Source organism: Corvus cornix, chromosome 2 (assembly GCF_000738735.6).
Source record: "Corvus cornix cornix isolate S_Up_H32 chromosome 2, ASM73873v5, whole genome shotgun sequence".
NCBI lineage: Eukaryota > Metazoa > Chordata > Aves > Passeriformes > Corvidae > Corvus > Corvus cornix.
The window spans coordinates 32,074,919-32,097,733 of record NC_046333.1 but is presented as its reverse complement, the minus strand read 5'-3'; the positions used below and the strand labels follow the sequence as shown (position 1 = coordinate 32,097,733).

The window sequence follows — 22,815 nt, the reverse complement described above, 5'->3', positions numbered from 1 at the left end:
GATTTCATCCATTTGGAAATAGCTTGGGTTGGGTGTTTCCAAGGAGGTGGTCAACAAGGCTTCCAGATCTCATTATACATGGGCATTCACATGATTTCTGCAGTTGGTTGTGGTTTGGGTCATTGTGAGCATGTTTTATTCCCTTCCAGAATTCTAGGAAGAAGTTTGCTGTTCTTGCAACCTTTTTGGTTTTGCTCTCGTGCATTGGCAATACACAATGGCCAGAGTTTATGAATCATCGTTCTGTTCCTGCAATGATACAGCTGCACTGAAACCACAGCATCAGCTGAACATAAATCAGATCCTCAGTGCAAAGTTCACAGGTCCTGCAAAATGATGGCTTTGCTACAAGTTTAGGACAGAGGACAGCAAGTAGAGAGCATCCCTGAACCCAGGGAACCACTGAAATAGGAAAGGAAAGAAATGAACTATTTCAATTGCCTCCTGCCTTGTAATGCTGCTGTTCTCCCCCTTCAGCTCTCAGTAGTAACCATCCATAATTCATGTTTTCCCTCTTCTAGTTCCATTACAGTTTCCTTTCTCCCCATGACAAATACTTCAATCACTCACATAATGTAATAGGATCCATGAATGCAAACATCAGGGTGGGAGTGTTTGTGTGGCCTGCACTACATTGCCAATTTGCTTGATGGATTTCAGCTTCCCTGCTCCTTCCATTTACTCTTGGTTCCCTTTCCAGCTGCAGTGCCTTGATCTCCTTTTTGGTTTCAGACCATGCTGCAGGCAAATGAGCAATGACTAGACATTGAAGAATGTCCGCTTTCATCCCAATGAGGAAGCTGCAAAAAAAGTAGCCCTAAATAAATTAATCTATATGTAGTTGTGTATATGTATGAATGTTTTAAAAATTATATATAACACAGATATGATCTGTTTTATGTGTATCTATATCTATCTATGTATAGATAGATATAAATACATTTAATATGTAGGAAATGCAGCTCCTTGATTTTATCATAATTTCTTCTTACTGTAGATAACATTTTTTCCTGAGAATCTTCCGATGTATTTTGTTGTGTCATTAGCTGGCAGTTAGTCCCAAAGCAATATGGCATGGTGTTCCCATCCAAGCCCATCAGCTTACTGCATAAACTCTCTGGTAGCTTCCAGCAGCTGTTAAGATGTGGCAGTGGACACCGTTTTTCCTTCCATTTGAGGAGTGATTGAGAAGATGCAGATGCTTTTATTGGAAAAGGAGAAACTGGGGGTTTTTTTCTTCATCCAACTTCATAGGGCTAAATGGAGGAAGTGCGCAAGGCTGAAAGTCATTGAGCTTGCTTTTCTTTCCTCCTGCTGCTTTATTTTTATGGGGGTGTGAGTGAACAGGGTCTTGAGGGGGAAAGACAACTTTTTAAATGGGATATGCCAGAAAAAATGGTTTTTTTACAGTGCATGCATTGATGAAAGTCTTAAAGGTTGCTCCTTCACTATAAAGGCACCCCACTTAGGTGATCCGTTGCCCTGGTCAGTGTGGGCAGCCCCAAAAAAGGAGTGGCACAGATCCCTTTGCAGCCCCAGGATGCTCAGACTTGGTGCCCCATCATCTCAGTGTGTTAAACAGTTTGCCATGCTATTGGTGGGAGCCTGCTGTTCTTTCACCTACTCTTGTGCTAGGTAATCATCACAGCAGCAGACAGAGCCAGGAAGAGAAGTCTTGGGTCCCATTAGGCATTAGCAGCAAGGGACAACTCCAGCAGCAGCTCTATAGTTAAAACAAACAGCCAAACAACACTCCCCCCCACACCCCCTCCCCCCCATACACACCACCCCCACCACCTCTTCCCACATTTGTTTAAGCCACAAGATCTGGGTTTTTCCATGTTTGTCATTTTTGGGCTGTTACCTTTCCCCACTCTCCATGTATTTCCCAAAGCAGCATGTGCTTGATGCCTAAGCATCTGGCTATACTTAAAACAATTAGAAAACAGTTAATCACAGCCCTTACCCTCAGGCTGTTGACAGCTGAGGCAGTGGGGACCACCACAGCCCTCACAGGGAACACATACACGTGTGGGTAGCTTCCCCATCCTTATTGTTACTCACTCTGTCATCCAGAAAATGCCAAAGGAAAAAGAGGGGCTGCAGTGTGAAGGGTGATGAGCATTGATTTCAGCAGCAGAGCTGGAGACCAAGATGAGGGATAGGGACAGCAGGCAGCTGATGGGGAGTGCTCCCTCCCAGGTACCAGGTACCACTAGCACAGCTCAGCTGCATTTTTTTTTTTCTTTTTTTAGTCCAACTCTCATGTTTTGTGCCCATCTCTTAGAGCAGAATAGATTTATGAGTAAGGCTGTTTGGACAGATTTGCAAATACAGTTTTGGTGTACAAATTTGGTGGCCCAAGTGGTTTTGTCCTGTTCTTTTTGTTAACTAAGTCACACGTGCGTCTGTCATTAAGCACTTCAGTTACACGCACTCACGCTCTACTCTTAGATATGTAAGTGGTCCATAATACTTTCCTGTGGGCCATAATATGTTTGTGGGATCTTATCTCAAGAACAAAGAGGAAGAGTTTGTAGACTAAAAGGGAGGGAGAAAGGAATTATTTAATGTTGTTTGAAATGACAACTTTGAGATTGAGTGGTTTTTGCATGGGCTATTTATAATAATGTCTTTGAGTCTAGCTGAAGCAAGATTTGGTATAGCTGTATGCTGAAGAAGGAGGCAGAAAAGCAAGAGAAGTCAAATGGCATTTCTCAATGTTGTTAACTTCAGGCTTATGCGCTGGCTGGTAGAAAGTATGAGGTTTTTGGAAAAACTCAGGCCTCGAGCAAAGGTATGTAATTGAGCTTTTGTAGGACACCGTTGTGAGGCCAAGCGTTGGCTTAAACACTTCACTGAGTCTCTGGTTGCTGAACTTAATGCTTTACATTTTCCTCACTTTATCCTCTTTCCCTTTTCCTCAAAATTGCTGGGTTCTGCACTGAATGGAAGCCTCAGTTCCACGCTGTGCTCAGCTCAGCAGAGAGGTCACTGTGCTCATCAATGCTCTGCACTGGGGACCCTCTCTCTTGCTCATGGCAGCCAGGTGACCTGTGTCCATAGTGGCTGCAGTTCTAGTTCTGTGCAGGGGTGGTCCAGAAACTGACTGTAACTCTAAAAACCTTTCTACCCCTAAAGCACCCTTCAAGCTAGTTTTGGAGGAAGCAGCTTCTCTTCCTCAGGTGAAGACCTCAGGTGCATTCTCCATGGATGGATCTGGGATCTGCCTTGTGAGGCAGTCTTGGTCTATCCCATGTGCCTTGCTGCAGAGCCATAGGTTCACTGGTTTGCAGGCAGATGACCCTCTAGTGGTTCTTAGGAAAACCCCAACATTCCCCACTGCAAGAGTAGATAGGATTTTGTGGGCAACGTGAATTCAAGCTGGGAAGTGAAGCTCAGCGCGAATTAACCGCGGTCATGATGGCTCATGGTGAACAGGAATGCACCAGCCAGCAAGGGACCTATCTGCAAGTTCACAGCGTTGCAAAAGACTGCCAAAGATTTAAATTACTCCTGGGTATGTGGGATTAGAAAGAGAAACCCAATGCTACTTGTTTTTAAGTAGGAAGACTTTGAGGAAAGGATTGCAATGATACCCTGAGGTGTAGAAATGTGCTGTAGCTATAGGCGTTTGCTCAGCACTGTGACTAATCTTCTGGAAACCAAAAGGAATTCCCTTAGAGAAGAATGCTGTGCGTCACCCATGGCCAAAAAAAGAGGGAGTCATGTGTTTCCTTGACAGCACATCATGTTTGCGTATTTTCATTGCTGGAGGAGAGTCCTTCATCCTGATCACTGCATGTTTTCAAGTATTTTGAGTGTGCCTGCGGTTCCAGGATATTAATTTCAATAGCTTTGTTTAAATAGATCATGTAAGTAATTCAGTCAGTGAGTATTTTTAATAGAGTTTCAGATTCGAGCAGAGCCATTTTCAGTATGGTTACTCATATTACAGCTTTCTTAACCAGTATATTTTAAAGCTGGTAGGTTAGAGCAACCTCTTCAGGAGCCATAAGGTTTCTTGGGGAAATAGGATTTTTCTATGACTTTATTCATGAGTTAGTGTTTGCACAACACGGGTGAAGATGAAAGAAATAATGCCAAGGGTATATATAAACAGGATACTTAAGTGTTGTATTGTAGACTGCAAGAGCTTGTGCTCCAGCATTGGCTTTTGGTAACTCTATTTGCATTTAATTTGAGATTTTTTTTATTGGAGACTTACTTCCCCCCTACTCCTCCCCTCAGTTACTGACTGTATTCCCATCTACTCTGAAATCCTTGGTGAACACAAAAGCTACAAACAGCAAATGAAGTTATGAGCTGCTCTCAGTGGTTTTAAGATTGCTGATGTAGTGCCTAAATAAGCAGCCTCATTTCTTTTTGAAGCATCAAATGCCCAAAGCAGCAGCCTTGAAAGAAGCTGCATTTCCAGGCTGACATTGCATCAAGTAGCACATACTAATGTTACTTGGAACTGCTAGAAGAAATAGCAGTAAATAATTGGTTATTAAGAACAGTGTTCCAGGTAGTGGACTGTAATCCCGTGGACAGAGACAGCATCTGTGATGGTGCTTTGAGGAAAGAAGGATCTTGCAGCTGGTTGTATAAAGGCTGATACTTGCACTTGTGGATTCCTTTTAACCAAGAAAAAATACCTGAGGTATTTTCAGGTGTCACCTGAGGAGAAAAGAGTAAAATACTGGGCAAACACTGATATCTCAATTTGTAAGAGCAGAGGAAGTCTTTTTCTCTCCAGGAATCAAACCAGTGTTGCTGCAAATCATGTAGCAACTTTGAATTGAGATTTGATTCTGACCCTGCATATGCAGTATCTCTGCAAGATGCAAACCCTTTGTATGGATTCTTCACCTCTGAACAAGGGTACAGCATTTCCATAATATAATGAAATAAAATAAATGATTCCTGCTTCCTGTTTTGTTACTTGCTTCTGTGTAACTGTATTACTTGTTTTAAATAAACACACACCAGTTGAAAAACTTCTTGTGGGGCTTTACAGGTATAAATGGGAAGGAAGGAAGGTTTTTACAGTGAGATGATGATCTTTAGTGAAAGTGGTACTTGCTTTTGGGGCAGTCTGCATCTTTCTTCTGCAGCTATTGAGTGTCAGATAATTCACAAATAATGTTCTAGAAATAACTCAGTCAATTGTTTGAAGCATCTGCAGCCTTGATTTATTTGATTAAGTAATCAAAAAGTCTCTAGCTTCAAAAAGAAAAAGACAAAAGTAATTTGCATACCTGCAGCCCATGTACACGCAGACTTGAAGCCCCCCTTGCAGCAGCCCAGCTGGCTGTGGGCAGCCTGAATGCATCCGTGTGTGTGTTAGCCTACCTCCCTCTCACCTGTCCCGTGTTTTTCTCAAGTGCACTGCAACAGAGGTGAGTCATCCAAAATGAAGAGGTGGCTCCTGAGTTCAGAGACAGATCTTGACTGTGGCTGCATTGATACTGCCTGGGTTGTTGGACATTCTTCTCCAAGGTGCATCAGCTGAGGCTCCTTCTGAGTTGGACACAGTATTTCAGTGTTTTTTAAATGGAGGTGCCTTCTTTGCTTGTTGCCCATCCCATCTTTATTTTGCATGCTGGCTGAATTACAAGGAAAATTATGATTAAAAATACCTTGGTATTGTTGGTTTTGTACTTTCCCTCGGTGCCTTCCAGTTCAGCTGAATGCTTGTGTGCAGCCTAGTGTGTTTACCAAACCATAACACCAAATCACATGTCCCCTGCTACCATAGTGGTTGGGCTTTAATGGAATACCTTTTTCATTTTCCTGATTATCCCACTGTTTTCTGAACCATCTCCACCGTCTCTGTCTTAGTAGTAATAGTCTCTACAGACTAGAAATGTATTGTCTGTGGCTATTTTATAATTCATTGGATATAGGCTTTTTATGATGCCTTGAAGACACTGAAAGCTAGAAGTCCGTTAAAGTGAAGGCACATTGGTGTTTAGGGATTAGGCTGTGAATACCTGCAGTGGAATGCCGTAGAAGGACAGGACTACAGCTGTGCTTTGCCAGCTGCTGTTGCAGGATGGATGTACATAATTAGCATATAAGGTGCCAGTGGATGTTCAAGAGTTATGCAATATTGCTCTGGGGTTCTGAAAGGCTAATAAAACTTTTTGTGTTATATCCTTTGGCAGAGTTCTGTGTGGACTATTCACACCTTCTTGAATATGAGCTTTTAACTATACTGGATTTTTACTGTGTCTGTGTGCAGGGTGGTAAGAATAACTTAAACAATATTTATATGCATCATTTGATTCTTCTTCTGCCATGCAAATGTTTTCGTATCCCTGGGTAAAGGAAATTATCCTCTGGAGTCCAAGGATAATATATTAAGTGACTGGGTTTAAGATGGGTAAGGGAAGTGAGCATGTGGAGTTGCAATACAGGTGTAGAATCCTGCTTGAGTAACTCTCATAACCTTGTTGAAGTGAATGAAATTCAGTGTGCAGAAGAAAGATTCAGTAGGTGAAGAAATTTGGGACTGAGTAGTAAAGGGCATTACAAGAATAATAATTGTGGATTATCTTTCTACCCCACTTTTAAACAGTGGTGCACATTTCTGTCATCTCTCCCTCAAATTTCTTGAGCTGGGTTGTCTTAATTACTGCACCTCATATATAACATTGTAAATCCATGGGAATGGCTGTTTTGGGACTCGTAGAAACCTGTTGACACTGAGGAACAAAGCTGACTACAACTGATAGAAATGTCTAGAATATTCTTCTGTGTTTGTCATTCAGAAGATCCTTTGGTGTTAACTTGGGATATTACAAAAGTAATGATTAATGCAGTTTCTCTGTAAGACAAATTCAGATGTGCTTGTAATTTGGAAACCAAAAAATCTGCTTGTGATGACTAATTCAAAGCAAACAAAGTGACACTGTCTCTCTCGCTTTGGTGTGTTTTATCCTGAGCATTTCTTGTATTTCTTTTGTCAAGAAAGAAGATAAAAAGTGAGTTTCAATTCTGCTCTTACTTCGATTTCTGTAATGCTTGCAGTGGAGTGATTAGTTCTCTTTTTCTCTCTGTTTTTTCTTACAGTATCAAGCTTTTGGCTGTGCAGGAGCTGGCTGACAGAGAAGCACTGGAAAAGGTATTTAAAATACATCTAATGCAACTATTGTAATGTGTTTAAGCTCTTAAAGCCCTCTGTGTTAGTTGTGCTTCCTAACTTCATGGAAAATCATGTGGCATAAAATAGGACATCTTCCTAGCTCCATAGTGCATGAAGGCAGAGGGTCAATGTTTTGTCTAAGCTGACCATGTGCTTTTGGTGTTTTCTGATTTTACAGCAAGCTTGGGGTAAGCAATGCTTAATAATAAGCAGTAAATAATAAAATCCAGTGTTGCTCTTTAGCCAAGGATATTGCAGGCACAGCAGGGTTAGGTCAGATATATGGAAGAAATTCTTTACCGCAAGGGTGAGAAGACACTTGAACAGGTTCCTCAGAGCTGTCGATGCCTCATCCTTGGAAGTGTTCAAGGCCAGGTTGGATGGGGCTCTGAGCCACCTGGTCTAGTGAAAGGTGTCCCTGGCACCATGGCAGGTGGGTTGGAACTGGATGATCTTTTAAGCCCCCTTCCAACCCAGACCATTCTGTTATGGCCTTCTTCTGAATGAATAACCAATTTTTTTATTTCTTTTGCATTATGATTCTTCTGGCCTGGCAGGTAGGACTGGACTCCCAGTGCCCCTGCTGGGACCAGTGGCTTCCCTTCACTTCCTACACTAACTCATTCACCTGCAAGAGCAAGGATCCAGCTGTGAGGCAGCATGAGAGACTTGTTAGGGTGCAAATAAAACAACTGAATTTGAAGCCCTGTTGGAAAAGCTGCTGTCTTAGCGTAGGCACTGAGCTGGTGCTGACCCAAGCAGCCCCTCTGTAGCTACGAGTGGTGTGGCAAGGCTTGGGGAGGAAGGAGCAAACCTTCTCCTGCCTTGAACATGTGAAGGAGAAGGTCCTGCAGTTCTGTGTTCAAGCTGCATTTGCTGGGTACTCTAGAAATAGTGAGTAAAACGAAATATAGCAGCAGTGGGTGCTTCAGCCTTGAGCTTTGCCACTGACCGGAGATGCATTTCACAGAGGCTCTCTGTACACCCCAGTTAATTCTCAGGGGGCATCTCTTCACTGGCTTTTGTGAACTCGGATTTTGACATGAAGAAGTAGATTTTGATGAAAGGCAGTGACAAAGGACCACACGGGTGACACTGTAGTTTTTCACAAGTGAACAAGACGTGGCTCTCAAGCACTCATTGTGCAAAACAGGTTAATATTAGCAAATTTTCATCGTTTGCAGCAGTCGGATTCTCTGGCACCTCACACCCTGTACATTTCCCAACTTTCCAATGGACCCGTACCTCCCTTTGGCCTGATGCCTCCAAAAACATGGCCTGGCAAGGTTAAGTGACCTCAGCCTGGTGGGAGTGGCTGTTTGAGGCATTGTCTGGAGTGCTGCAGGAAGCTCTTCAGAAAGGCTCAGCCTCAGAAAAATGATCTTTCTAAATTGAGCTCTCTGAATATTTGATATCTGCTTTCATACAATGCCAAGCTTAAAGAATTTAAAAGGCCAGTTTAGCCCTATGGAAAATAACGGGCTTGAATGATGTAAGTTCAAAGAAATTTGCTGTCTTTATTTTTTAAGTACAGGAGGGGAAAGAAACCCACAGACTTCCCTTGTCCAGCCTGCTTGCAGACTCAGGTTTTAAGAACACTGTGCTGAGTTTTGTATTCTTAAGCCATTATTTATCATCATTATACCGCAGGAATACAGAATATTATTAAATGATAATATTTTAATATTTATTCTAAGACGGGTTTTTCTGGTTTTTGAGGGGAAATTTTCTTTAAAGCATCTGTGGACATGGTAACCTAGAACTATTTTTCCTATAGGGCACTTTTCAGTCTTTCATAGATGGTTTTGAACTTTGGAAACTTTCTAAAATTCGATGCCCAGCTTTCAAAGTGTTCTTACATATTTTTGATACTTGCATAGAATCCCAGAGTGAGCAGCAGCTGCCTGCTGAACAGCAGTGCCCCCCTGAACAGACTTAGGGGCTGCAGATTAGCTCTATGAAATCAAACCACATTGAAATCGAGTGCATGTGTAGCGAGTCTCTTGAGAACCAGGGCCTCGAGACGGTGTCATAAAATTATTGTGGCCATAAATAACACAGGCAGAATGTGAGGTGAGGCACATGAAGGCAGTGGACTGTTGGAGCAGGCTGAGAGAACTTGCTTGAACTGTTGGGGTCTTGCTTTCTGCAAAAGCATTTCATGCCATTCTATCTTAGGTATTTAAGTGTCTTTAAATGTTTCTCCCACCTTGGCTATTGAGAATGAACTGAACACACTTTGCGAAGCTTTGTGCCGTGCAAAGACTCTATTTGCTTAATTTCCTAAACCCCAGTGTTTTGGCAAATTGGGCCTAAATGGCCCTTTAAGCCAAAGATCTACCACACTTGGCAGCATTTATGCCTGGGGTTGCCAAGACAGAAGGGATGATTGGCAGGGTTTAATTACAGCCCGTCCTGGATTGGGACAAGCTTGACTGACCCGCAGATGCTGCTAATGAGCTGGTTTGTTTTTCTGAGGTGCCACGTCCTGTAAGCACCACAGACAGGGTGCTGCATGTGGAGCTGAGCCGCAGCACCATGCTTGCTGTTGTTAGGAGGAATGGGAAAATAATTTATCTCAGTGAACCAGGTCACATAAGAACAACAAGAGCCTTTACCTGGAGAAAATTCTGGGTCAGAGGTGGGCTTGTTTGCGTTTGTTTTGGCCATAGCAAATCTGACCCATTCCAGCACAGGCTCCACGTGAGTGCTCTTACAGGCGGCTTAAAACCAAGCCCGTGCTTACCTGTATTTTGTCCTATCTTGAGCCTTCAAACTGTTGTGTTTGCTTCCCCCTCTCCCCTTGCTGAGCTTGCCCTGCTGCTGTGGGATTGTGTTACTTACATGCCTTCCCTTCAGAAGGGCTGCTGGCATTTGCCGAGGGCAGGAAGAACACAGATGGAGAGATGCCATGGGAGGGCTTCCAGTCATGCCAGCCTCGTCCCCACAAGGGTTCAAGGCCACTCAGGCTTTAGAAAGAAGTATCACAGGCACGCAGGCTCGTTGGTGCTGAGTCCTGTATGAAACATCTCTTCCTCTTCCAGGAACACAGCTCTCAGAGAGACTCCAGCGCCACTCTTGCCCCAGTGTGTTTTTTGAGTACTTTACTTTATCTAATTTTGGCAAGTCCTTAATTGCAGAAGAAGAATTCTACTTGGCAAATGTTAATTGTATTTATTTGGGGAAGGGGAAAAAATAATTCTCCCAAGGAACATGCTGTTTTTATAGTTTAAAAATAAATCTGCGTAAGTAATTAGGTTGAACTGCCTAGCCAGGTGACATTTCACCTTGGTTACTGTTTTAGCATTTAAATTTGTAGTCCTTTTCCATAGGCAAGCATGTACACCAAAGCAATTGTTCTTATTCGTACTTGATGCCAGTAAATTGTGCAGGAAGAGTCATCCATCTTACAAGAAAAATAAAAATATTCTTGGCATTCTAAGTGTTTCCTCCTGCATCTTTCAGGTGTTAACAGGGGCTCTTGAGCTCATTTCTCCTTCAGAGGTGGGTTATAGAGGAAAGCTAAATAATTTGTACAATTTAATAATCCCCTGACAGCTTTTTATAGGGTAAGCCTGCTTTGTGAACAAGCAACAGTAGCCCATTATTTTGCTATTTGTGTATTAAAAAGTAAATGCATCTGCTGTTACCCAGGATGACAAAGTACTGTCCACTTGACTCCATAGACAGAGAAGTTTGTTGGCTTCTCATCTGATAAATGCAAATCTGTGATTCTGATCTGCAGTTTGTTAAGTGTGGAATTCATCTGCAAAGTGATGGTTATTCTGCCTGAAGTTGGAAGAGATCTATTTAGACTGCCATGAGACACACTAGGTGGGCTGAAGGACAATAGGAATTGGGGTGAGAATTTTGATTTTGTGTAGAGATGATGTTCTTGAAGTTGATGATAACTTGCAGCCTCAAAATCAGTGTAAGTAACATAAGTTTCACTGTTAAGGTCTCCCTGTAACAGTGATGGCAAATTTATGTGAGCTATGTCCAAGAGGTCAGTGAAAAGAAAGTGAAAAGAACAAAGTAATTATCAGTAGGCTTGCACTGTCTATGTGGAGATTTTCACCTTCACTGGAGAAATTTTGGAGGTCACAAATCAAGAGGGATTTCAAGTCTTTCACGTGGTGCCTCTGAAGCACAGAGCACATTCTCTGGACATGAGGACAGGCGGCAATGTACCTTGCCGGTACAGGAAGGGATCTCTTCTGTCTGCTGGCCTAACCTTACTTGGTCTTCCGTTGGGAATTTCTGATGGAGATGATAGAATGAGAAAACTCTGATCAGCCTACTCCTCCAGGTAGATTCCCCCCACCCCATATAAAGAGCTATTTATCTTTCCTCATATTTACCTTGTTGCATTAAATGGAAAGCTTAGCACTGTAAGCAAACAATCGCTACAATCTGTGCTCATGTTTTGACTTTTCCCACCTCCCTCAGCAGTACTAACAGCTAGAGTTGTCTCCCATGATGTGGAATCAGTTTCCCGGATTTCCTCACCCATAGGAAAGACCAGATGTCTGTATTTGGGAGATATTTGCTAAATACAGCCCCTTTCCATCACACAGGCTTTTCACACTGTGCATGAAGAATCAGTGAAGCACAACTGGGATGATAATGATGAGGTGGCATTATTTTACTGAAAGAAATTTAACATGCCTGCCATTGATCAGAAGTAGCTTTTGTCTGAGGAGAAATTCAGTGACTACTGTTGCACAGTTTTACAGAGTAAGACACAGGAGATGAGGGCAAAAGGGAGTGCTCATTTCTTTTTCGTGGCATCGCTCTGCTGGTGCAATTTCAGCTGCATTCAAAAAAAGGTTTGTAAAATGCTGAGCTGCCCTGTGTGTTCCCTGCTGTAGCTACCTTCTTTCTACACAGCACACAGAGAATTTTAACTAAAAATTTGCTTTTGTTTTCTTGATCCAGTGTACTGTTTCCTCCAGATATTATCAGAACATAAAAAGTATGACGTCAATTGAGGTTCCAGAATTTCCAGTATGAAATGCATCTGCTGTAGGTTTTTATTTATCTTTTGTCTGCTTTTGAGTAGATTGAGCCAGATCAGTGTTTAATCATGATTAAGCCCATTGTAATCTCTGTTCTTTATAAAATCCCTCTCCGAGCAGAGCAGGTTGTTTATTTGTGAAAGGTTATCCCTAGGAGCTTTTCAGTGTTTGAAAGAGAGGTGCTGTTTTTCATTTGCAGGGGTAAGCATAGGCACATTGCATATTGCTTGCATGGATACAAATGTGGTTGTGTGTGCATTTGATGTGATTTTATTTTTTAAATGTAGCAGATGTGTACCCCAGAAATGCAGTTAGTTCAGGACTGAGTCTTTGTGTGCATATTTTTAATTGCCATAATCCTTCTGTACAGTGTGAGCCCCATCTTGCAATCTTGCTTTGGGCTGATCATGAGGCGATTTGCAATGAATGAATTAGTTGCTGTAAAGGAGTTGTATTTACTGCCTGTTCTTAAACCTATCCTTTCCAGAAGGCAGTTGGGCCCTTTGAAAATCAAGTACATTTGGATGTCCTCTAGAGTCAGATAAGGAAACAGCAGTCTTGCTTTCAGAGATCAGGAAAAGGAGATGTCAGCTTGGCCACTGACTCAGTCAGGACATTTGATCAGTTTCTTTCAGCCCTGTCAGTGCCTTATTTTTCTGCTCCCCATTTCCAGAGGATAGGTGGAGTCAAGTCTCTGAGCTATGGGATGGACTTCTGCATAGTCCATCAGCTGATGTAGGTCCTCATGCCCTCTTCCTTCAAAGCCACCATGGAGTTAATGATTGACCACTTAGAGTAAAAGGAGATTATTCCAAATCATCCCACTGATTTTGCTTTAATTCTTTTTCTCACCTTATTCCCTATTACTTTACCCTTTTGCTTTCCCACACCTTCCCTGTGTTTCCCCCTCTCTCCCTTGTGTTGCTTGTTTACCTCAGTGCAGGTAATACTCAGGAATACAAAGTATTCATTTTTTCAGACTTCATCCCGTGGGGTCATGAAGTCTCAGAGTGAAGGGAAGAATAGGTGTAATTGGGAAGGAATAATTTTTGGCTGAGTGGAGCTGCAAGTGATGTAGCATTTCTTACTGAATGGGAGGCTTTTTTGGTATTATCCTATCTACTAAATTGTCTTAGGAACACTGCAGCTGTACTGTGTTTGCTTCTGGCCTTTCATATTTTCCTCCTTTTTGTCCTCTAGAAGGGATCTAGATGGCTGGAAGTTTAAGGACATGTATTGGTGGACCTTACAGTTCTAGCCAGGTCCATGATGATTTCAGTAGCTCTCTGCAGGAGGACCTATGACCACTTTGTCTTTTCCAGGCCCCTCAGCTGCGAACTATCATCACATGGTCAGCAGCATTGGAAGCACAGGCTTTCATCTACTAGGATTTCTGGTGTCTTTGATCTTGGCTGAATTTTTTTTTTTTCTCTGTAGTTTTCTCTTCTGTGATGATCAGTGGACTTCAATAAACAAAACACTAGAAGCCATGCTATAGACACCACAGGGAGCTACAGAGAACACAAATTCTCTAAAATGCTGCCCTTTATGAGGTGCACAGCCACAGGTGCCCTCTTCTTCCCTAGAGCACTGCTCTGCCTTTCTGAGCAGTGGTGGTATGGAGATTCCTTGTTATAATAGCTTGGCACTTCTTGTAAATCGTCTGGTCTTATCTCTGAACATAAGCCAAATTCACCCAATAGTGAAGCCATTCTCTTCACTTCCAGAGCAGGGAAAAACAGAAAATACGTGTTTACAAGTGCTGGCATGTGTTAAGATTTGGTTGTGGATGGTAGAAGTAAGAGGGGACCTAATCAGTCCTTTTTCCTGGATTTCTTCTGGACGATGGTAGAAGGCAAAGCAAGTTCAAAGAACAGGAACAGTTTTAAATAATCAGCAATTTGGGGAAGAGTGTTGTTTGGTTTTGTTGCATTTTTTTTCCTTTTTAATATATTGACAAAGCAGCAAGGGTGTTTTAGTGTCATACCAAATAATTTTTGATAGTAATGCATGTGCTCTCTATGGGAAGCCAGAATCCATGGCATGTGTTAGAGCAGAACTTTGGTCAGGGTTCAAGGACAGTCCTGTAGACTCTGTGGAGGTCATGCTAGTAAGTATGGGCAGAAAAACATCTATTGTTACTCAGGCAAACTTATAAATAAAGAATGAGCTGTTTCAGCGAGGAATCGGTGTCAAATTGGGCTCTTTAAATTAAGGGCTAGAGCTATGGAAAAAAAAAAGAAGTATGAGATTTTTTATTTTTTTAAAGGTAAGATAACATGGCCTAGTGCTAGCAGCCTGGAAGAGATCCTCCAGATAATAAGCATTAAAAGAAGGAAAAAGAAACTAGGAGGTGAGACAGATTTAAATAACTTTACAGAAGGTGGCACAGTGTTCTGTAGGGTGGTGTAATCAATGCCTGAAGGAAGAATAAATATTTGAGGCTGGCAATGGTTGTGAGTCATATTAGATGTTTCTTTCTTCCTTGTTTTTGTCTTCTTACCATGGGAAAGAATGCTTGCTCTAAGCAGAGATGTAAATCAGTTGGGGAAAACAGTAACACTAACAGTAGGAAAGAAATGAAGCCACAAAACACCCAACTCACTTACTATTACCTCTAGAAATTAGTGAAGTTTTATCAGGAGAATGGAGGGAGACCTAGTTATCTTACATGCTTAAGCAGCTTTCCTTGATTAATAACATTCAAATATTGTGATTTCCCTGTTCTCTTTCAGTTTTATTTGTTCTTCTTTTGTATTGGCACATTTTTCCCCCTCCTCTTTCCCTCTGGCTGAAGCCGGTGTGTGAATCAGGAGATTCAGATGATGGCAAATCAATATAGCTCACTGGCCAGTTTGTTTGGGGTGATTTTGATCAGTGAATAAGATACTGTTTCATATCACTTTTGTATCTCATGTTTCATTGGATGGTTTTCTATTTGCTTTCTATATTAAGGTCTAGGTTCTGATAAACTCATTGTCACCTCCTGCGCTCCGGGTAGTTACTGGGTGAGTAAGGTTGTACTCACAGTGGTGTCATTTTACACCGCACCTCAGAAATCGATTCCTGGGAAAATAATCGACCCAGGATTAAGCATAAAAAACCAAAGCCCAACCCCCTAACAAAACCCAAAAAAACTTCCCAAACAAACAAACAAAAAACCCCCAACAAAACCCCACAAAAACCCCACAACCAACAAACACCCAAAACCCACACAAACAAAACCCAAAAAAAGATGTTCCTAGGAAGCCATTGACTCCTGGTTGCCCAGTACCTGATATCCAGTCCAAATTAACACATAGTTTAGGTCTCCAAACAACTGCTGCATGGATGTTGATGAAATTTGTGATTCTGTGATTTTAGCACAGCTACTCAGTTGAGCTGGGTACTGTTTTATGACAGCATAGTGCAAGAACTCAAACACTCAACTCTCATAAAACCAGCTTTATAAAAAAGATGTCCTCATAGTCACCAGGGCTTCTTTTTATTCTTCTTTATGTCATGTCAGTCCCCTTGGCATGTCATTATAGCTGTTAATGATTATAGTGCCTATTTATGAAGTATAAAACATTGTCTTGAAAAGACTTCAGGAATAAATTTGTGACCATCCTTGATGACCTCTTGAGCCTTAATTCCTGAATTATGTTTAAAATAAAAAAAGTCTTTAGGAGTACGGAAAGAAGTAGTCAGGAAGTGTCTTCTGCCAAATGAGTCTGTCCCATGAAGTACAAGGAACAAGCTCAGCTTGTGAATGGAAACATTAAAAATTAAGAGCCCACTAATTTTCTACATGGAGGCCTGGTAGATATGGCTGTCCTCTTCCATAGGGAAAGGGCAGCATAGATTTCCACCAAGCACCTATGTAGACACCTTCCCATTAAATGGCAAACTGGATGAAAGATAGTGAGTATTCAATTTTGACAATAGGCAGCTGAACATCCCATAATTCTTCACTAGTGCCCCCAGCACTAAAAATGTGTTAGTGGAGTTATTGTATTGCCTCTTTCAGTTGTTGTTTTGCTGCTCTGCACCAAAGGTTCTTCTGTGTCTTCCTTTTGAAGATCTATAAGAAGACGTTGTTTGTATAAATAATCACCTTTGTTTCGGATGAAGGTAGGAGAACAGGCCAGTGAATGATCTGCGTTGTTGTCCTGGGAACACAGTGTTTAAAGGCAACCAAAGAACTGGGTTTATGGGCTACAATCTGTTTTTTGAATCATACATTCAAAGATTAAGACAGTAATTTCCTCTTAGATATTACAGAAAATTAAGCATTTGGGTGGTTGTGGTGAGCTATAATTCATCTGGGAGGGCAGTGTAATAATTCACTGCTAAGCTTTTCCAAAATAAGTACTCAAAAGGGAAAGCAAGTAACTTGGGAGTGCACACTTAGGCTCCTACCACTCCCCAGTGGATCCTGTAAAGCCTGACTTAAGAAAAAAAAAATGATTTGATTCCAACAAGTTCATATAGGAAACAAACCGTCACACACTTTTGATAACTGAGATAATGTTGAGCTTATCAGCACAATTATTCCCCGCACATTCCCGCAGTACAATGGGTACATTGAACACAGCAGCGGCAGGAGAGGGGCACGTGTCCAGCTGGATCCACATCCATGGGCTGGTTCAAAAGAGAGTCAAGCTCATGAAGGGGCTCAGATACCTGATGTGGGAAACAATGCCTTCAGTTTGAAAAACTTTCCAATCCTGCCAGGCATCATTTAGCTGCTGCCTAACCCCGAGGTGTTAGGTGACAGGCTCCTCTGACGCTTTGCTGAGCAGTGCCTCTCTGCAGACATGGAATTACCCACCTCTGAAGCAGGCAGAGGGACTGGACCACTTAGTTTCTAGCCTGGGTATAGATGGGCCTGAAAAATGATCCTTCCTCATCCTATCTCCTTTGAGAAGCTCAGTCCTGGAAGTTTCCTTTTTTAAAAGTACAAAGCTTAGAAGTGGCTTTTGCAGCAAAGCTGGGAATTCAGGTCACCACAAGGCTAAGGGGGGTGAGGCTGCAGTATGGTAAGCGTTTGCTCTGTGGTCCATAACATAGTGTCTGGAGCTGTCATTCAGGAGCTGAGTGAGAATCTGATCTTCAGAGGAAAGAAATCCTTCCTCTGTGGGTGTCTGAATTACTGGTGTGCTCTTTAAGAAGCAGAAGCAGCACATTTTCCAGGAAAAATTGAGTCCTTCTTGAGTTGAGGAAGAAGCCATAGGTGCCTTCAGAGGGACCAAGCTTTGGGACCCCAATTTGCACATTATCCCAACAAATGATCTTTGCATGTCCATAGCACACAAAGGTATGTAGAGGTGGTGACTGTGCCTGTGGGTCCTGTATTATTTCTGAAGAAAGATAAGGGATTAATATTTGTCTGTGCCTTGCTTTCACCTCTCACAATGAGTATATAGAGCTTCTTGAAGAGTGAATTAGATAATGTTTGTGAAGAATGTGGAGGGTAGCAAGAATTTATTTGGTCATGAATCTGGATGTTTTGGTTTAGTTCTAGGAACAGCAAACCAGTACAGAAAGGACAGGAAGGTATTGCCCCAGGTATCAATGACCCAGTACAAATAGGACATGCTGGCATGGCCAAAGGGGAAGATAAGTTTTCCAGGTGTCAATCTATGGCCTTTGCCTGTTCAGTGAATTGATTCTTTTTTTTTTTTTTCTTCTTTGTCCTAGAATTTTTCTCCCAAACTTTTAAATATTGTAAAATTATTTTCTCAGCTGTAACGTCATTGTAGAATTTTGTACAACATGGAGAAATAGAAAACATTTTCTATCACAAATACATACATATGGCTAGGACTGAAAGTGATTCCCTGAAGGGGGGTTGCTCTCCTTTGAAAACTTGTAATTACCTGCCTTTCAGACCCCCATCTGCCTTTGCCTAATATCAATACATGAACAACACAAGCAGTAAAGATTATGCAGTCTTTATTGAAACCTTCCTGAAAGGGACTAGTTGAATGGGCATGTGAAAGATGTTATAACTTAACGTAGTGTCACCCCAGTTTTCCCACATGCTACTTATGTGGAATGGAGTTGGTGAATGCACCCCCCACAGCAGGGGATGCATCTCCTTGTGTGTGTTTTTCAACTGTGTTGCAAACAGGAAAGGGATATGCTTGAGAGAAAGGCAAACAAGCAATGGAGGCCTGAGACAACATTTTTGTCAGTGGGAAATGAGATCCAGTGATGAGTCTCAGTTTCAGGCTTTAACCATAATAACCCTTCCTTCCATGATTTTACATTTGGTTATAGGAGAATCCAGATGTCACTGAAACACCTGATGCTCCTATGTGTCCCCTTCCTGAGTTACTCCAGCCTGTGGGAAGTGCATTCAGTGTTACCCAGCTGCAAAAGTGTGCTGAGCCTCCTGGCCCTGCTGTGTCTTTGATCCCCTCTTGACTTGCCTTGCACTGTCACGTGTGCCTGCACCAGGACAACAATCCTGAAGCCTCTGACCTTTCCCTATACCTACCTCACTAGCCAGTACAATAAAATACAGCACCCCCAAGTCTCTTCATCCCCCAACTCTGCTTTTCCTCCTCACAAACATGATCTAACAAAACATTCTTCTTCTGGAAGTCAAATCAAAATTTTGCTCGAAAACCAAAAGAGTTGATTTCAAATTCTTGGAAATATTTGCAGTGTTTCTGCTCCTGGCTTTCTGGGTCAGGCTTCATTAGGGTGCACCAACTGTAGCTGTGTCCTATGGTAGATTGGATTTGGATTATGGGTGTTCAAGTCTGCTTTTTCAATTCGAAATAAAAGTACAGTCCAGTTGGATGAATAAAGAAAGGATAATGTGAATTTAATTTTTAATTTATACAGTACATAGGGATGGATTAAAAATGATCAGTGCCAGATGGTCTCATGAAGCCACTGTCAACTTTGTTGTATCTTCTATCTGAAATATATTACATCATGTTTCAGGATGGGATTTTTATTGAGGAGTGTTTTGGGCCTTCTCCTCAAGTGCCACGGCTTAATTTACAAGGTCTATCTTAGAGCTCCTCTGTTTACTCTTCCCAGATGCACCAAGTCCAATACTGGGAGATGTTCTTTAGTACAAAACAGCCCTTACCTTAAAGTCCAAGTATCTTTCCCCACGGAAAGACAAATCTTTGCTAATATGACACCTCCACATAGCAGAGATTATAAGGAATTTATAGAAGTTTCTTACTCATCTCTAGTACTCACTAAAGCTGCTCCCTCTAGTGCTTATTAAAAGAAAAGTAAATGTGTATATGTGACGTCTAGAAAGGGAATATTTATTCTGTTGCTCTCATCTCTCTTCTCCATTAAGGGGAACGAAAATCACCTTTGCTTTGATGAAGCATGTAGTTGTTCACCTCAACTGCAGTGCCCCTTTGGCCTGGCAGCATCTGTGGTAATTAACCAAAATGGCCATTTGTTTTGAGTGCCTTTCTGAAGTTCAGGTGATGATTAATGTGCCTAGATGTACCACGCCACAACAGCAGGCTCACCCTGGAATCTCCTCCTCACTGCTCTTTCTCCCCTTGCCCTTCTCACAGCCTCTGCTCTGACTCCAGGTCTGAAACAAAGGTATCCTCCAAAGACCAATCCCTTGGCTAATAAGAAACATGTAATTTATGAAACCCGAAGGCATTGTTTTCCTGGGTCACATTTAGTTTCCTTGGGATTTAGGAGTAGCCCGTCTTCTTTTCGAGCAAAAGGTGTTCACCACGAGGGAGGTCACTGGCTCAGGGTGGTCCCCAGAGCTGGTATTAGGAGTGTAACACTTGGCAAACCAAGATGTTCAGCATGGAGTGGTGTCATCATCTGGGAAGGATGACCCTGCTGCAAAAACGGGGCTGGCTGCAGAAATAGCACCCCAAAATAAAACACAGAGTAACCAGGGCATCCTGACAAAGAGATGATGGGAGCTGCTTGTGTGCAGAACTGCAGAGTGCTCTCTGGCAGCTCTACTGGTGGGCAGAGTTACTGCTCTGGAGGAGATCGAACTTCATGCACAAATTAGATGTTCTTGCAGTGCTTGGAGTGCCCTGGGGAGGCAGGTAGGTGTGTTAGGAAGACTGTAACTGCCTTACAGTCTCCGGCATGTGCCAGCCCAGCATGTTTTTTTCCCTGCTCCCAAATTAGTCCAAGGCCCCTTGCCTTAACTTCTACAGTCACTCCTTAAATGTGCATTTCTCCAGCTTCTTCCAGCTGCCCTCTCTTCTTTTCCAAAGTCAGTCATAAGTACCTGTCTCTGCTTCTGGACAGGCAGGGAGGGACAGGTGCCAGCCCTTTATCAGGGTGGACAAAGAGCAATTGCATCTTTTGATCCTCCCTTCTTAGGAAAATGACGTGTTGCTGATCAGCAAATTCAACAGGGCTTGTCCCAGTTCCTGGGGTAGTGGCTCTTTTTGGTGCCTTGCATGCCAAATGAGGTCAGTCACAGAATTGCAGACTCATTTTTAGTTGGGGAAGACCTTTAATACCATTGAATCCAGTGGGCAGGTAGGTACCTGGCACAAGGTGACCCCTCACAAGCACAGGCTGCTCTTTGTTTGGAGTATGCCTTGGAGCCTGGTGCTGCCATGTTCCTGCTCCCTGGGAGCACTGCCTATCCCACAAAAACCAGCACCCAGCTAGAAGAGAGACCACAGGGCATCTGTGTAAATAAGCCCTGGTGCTGTTGGTCTCACGGTGTGTGTGTGAGCTTTGACTTGGTATGTGTATGTTGTAATGAAGAAGCTGATTGAATTTCAGGAAACCTGCAGCCTGAAAGGCTCTAGAGAAAAACAAAACTAGAGCTTTTTTCCTTAGGAGGACTTCTATTGGGGAAAAAAATAAGTTGTTTTGATTGAGATTTTAATTTTGATTTTTCTTTACCACTTGAAGAACTGCTTCTCAAAGGGGTTGGCATAGTTCTAACTTAGCTTTGCAAAAGAGGAAAGGCATTTTTTTTCATTCCCGGTGTGGACTAGGAGCTTGTCTGTGTATTTTTGCTGCATGAGGGAAAGCGTAATGTTGGTTGACGTTGGGTTTTGTGGGCAGAACAAAATGATTTGAAAAATGCCATTCTCACTTCAGCAAAAAAACATGACCCCAGCAAGTATGCTGTCACAGCTTCAAAATATGTGTGCCTGTAAGCCTTGGAAAATGAGTTCAGATTGAAATCAGCTGCTGTAGGCCAAGTTCTCCATAGCTGCAGCCGTACCCAGAATGGGCTTTTTTTTTCTGAACAAACCGTGTAATCTTATTTGTCGTCTTTTTGTTTGCACAAAGTCAAATCAAGGCCTTAAAAAAAAAAAATCAATTTGAAGGAAACAAACTATTCAAACTAGTTGACTGCAGATGCTCTTTTTAATAAAGTGATGGTTTCTGTAGGATTTATTCAGTCCTGTCATATGCTTTGTGCTGGCTGGACTTTCCAGGCAGCTGCAACCTAGAGATAAGTTTTCTGTCAGGTTACAGTTGAACTCCTAATTTCAACAATATCTTTGTTTTTCTGATTTAAGCAATTTATGTGTTAGAAAACTCACTGACCAAATCCCCTCTGTTTGAAGACATCAGAATGGCATCAGAAGTGGGTAATTATTGCCGCCGTGATTTATCATATTAGCTAGGGTAGCACCTGGCGATCAGCTGAGAGCAGAGCTGCGTTCCCAGGCTGTGCAAACACCCTACCTGCCTCCTTGTTCTGTAAATCAGCCCAGCCCCAGCACTGCCTGGAGGTACATAATGGGCAACAATGTGGTATGTTAATGTGGCATCTTGAATAAGAACGCCCAGCCGACCTCTGTTCTAAAAGCTGTACCAAGCGTTTTCGCTTCAGATGTGCGGCCAAAATGACTCTTGGTCTTCTGAGGCAAATAAGGCTGCCTGGGTTGTGTGTATCTGAGAATCAATGCTTACAGCTTCAGCCTGCAGCATGCTGAACTTGCAGACGAGGGAGTCAGTGAAAGATCAGGATTTGACTTTAATTTCTGAATCAAAAGATAAAATAAACATGAGAATAACTATCCTATCATTTTACTGATATCCATGTAGGAAATATTTATATCCATGTAGCTCTGTAGCTCTTCAAACCATGTTAGGCACGTCCCACTGCAAAGAGTCACTGTGCACGTGAGGTTATTGTTTGCCTTGAAAATCCTTTGTTGAATTCCTGCTTGATCTGGAGGGGTGTTCTGGATCCAAGATTTTGTCCGAGGATCCTTCTTCACTGTGAAAGCCTCTGCATTTCAACGCAGTTTCTCCAGTATCAGAACAAAATGATGCATGGTGGAAGTCCCTGTTGCTCTTTCACAGGGATGACTTCTTACTAGCCCCTTTCTCTGCAGCCAGAACCTCTGCCACAACCAGGGTGCCCAACTGCTGCCTGTCCAGCCAGAGCCTGCCTGGAGCTGACATCAGTCTTGCAAAGGACTCTAGCTCCTGTTGAGCCTGATTTTGAAACCCCTGACAAAAAGTATTCCATATTGTCCTCACCAAGGAGTTTCAGATTCCAGATTTTCGAGGGTGGTTTTTATCATTTATTTACTTTTATTTCAATCTCAAGGTGTTAGACAGGCAGACTCAGGGGCTCTCCACAGTGTCCACAGTTCTGGTATCCCTGAGCTGCTGGGCATTAGGATGCAGCCTCTCTAACTCTGACCAAGTGCTTGG

The 22,815-nt window shown here is 42.4% G+C and overlaps 1 protein-coding gene across 1 annotated transcript in view; it reads left to right on the top strand.

Annotated features, from left to right (window-relative positions):
• Positions 1–22,815, top strand: part of EEPD1 (endonuclease/exonuclease/phosphatase family domain containing 1) — a 62,950-nt gene that overhangs the window by 26,580 nt on the left and 13,555 nt on the right. The window contains exon 2 of the mRNA XM_039548492.1: positions 7,081–7,132. Coding sequence (XP_039404426.1) covers positions 7,081–7,132 — 52 coding nt within the window. The remainder of the gene's footprint in view (positions 1–7,080; positions 7,133–22,815) is intronic.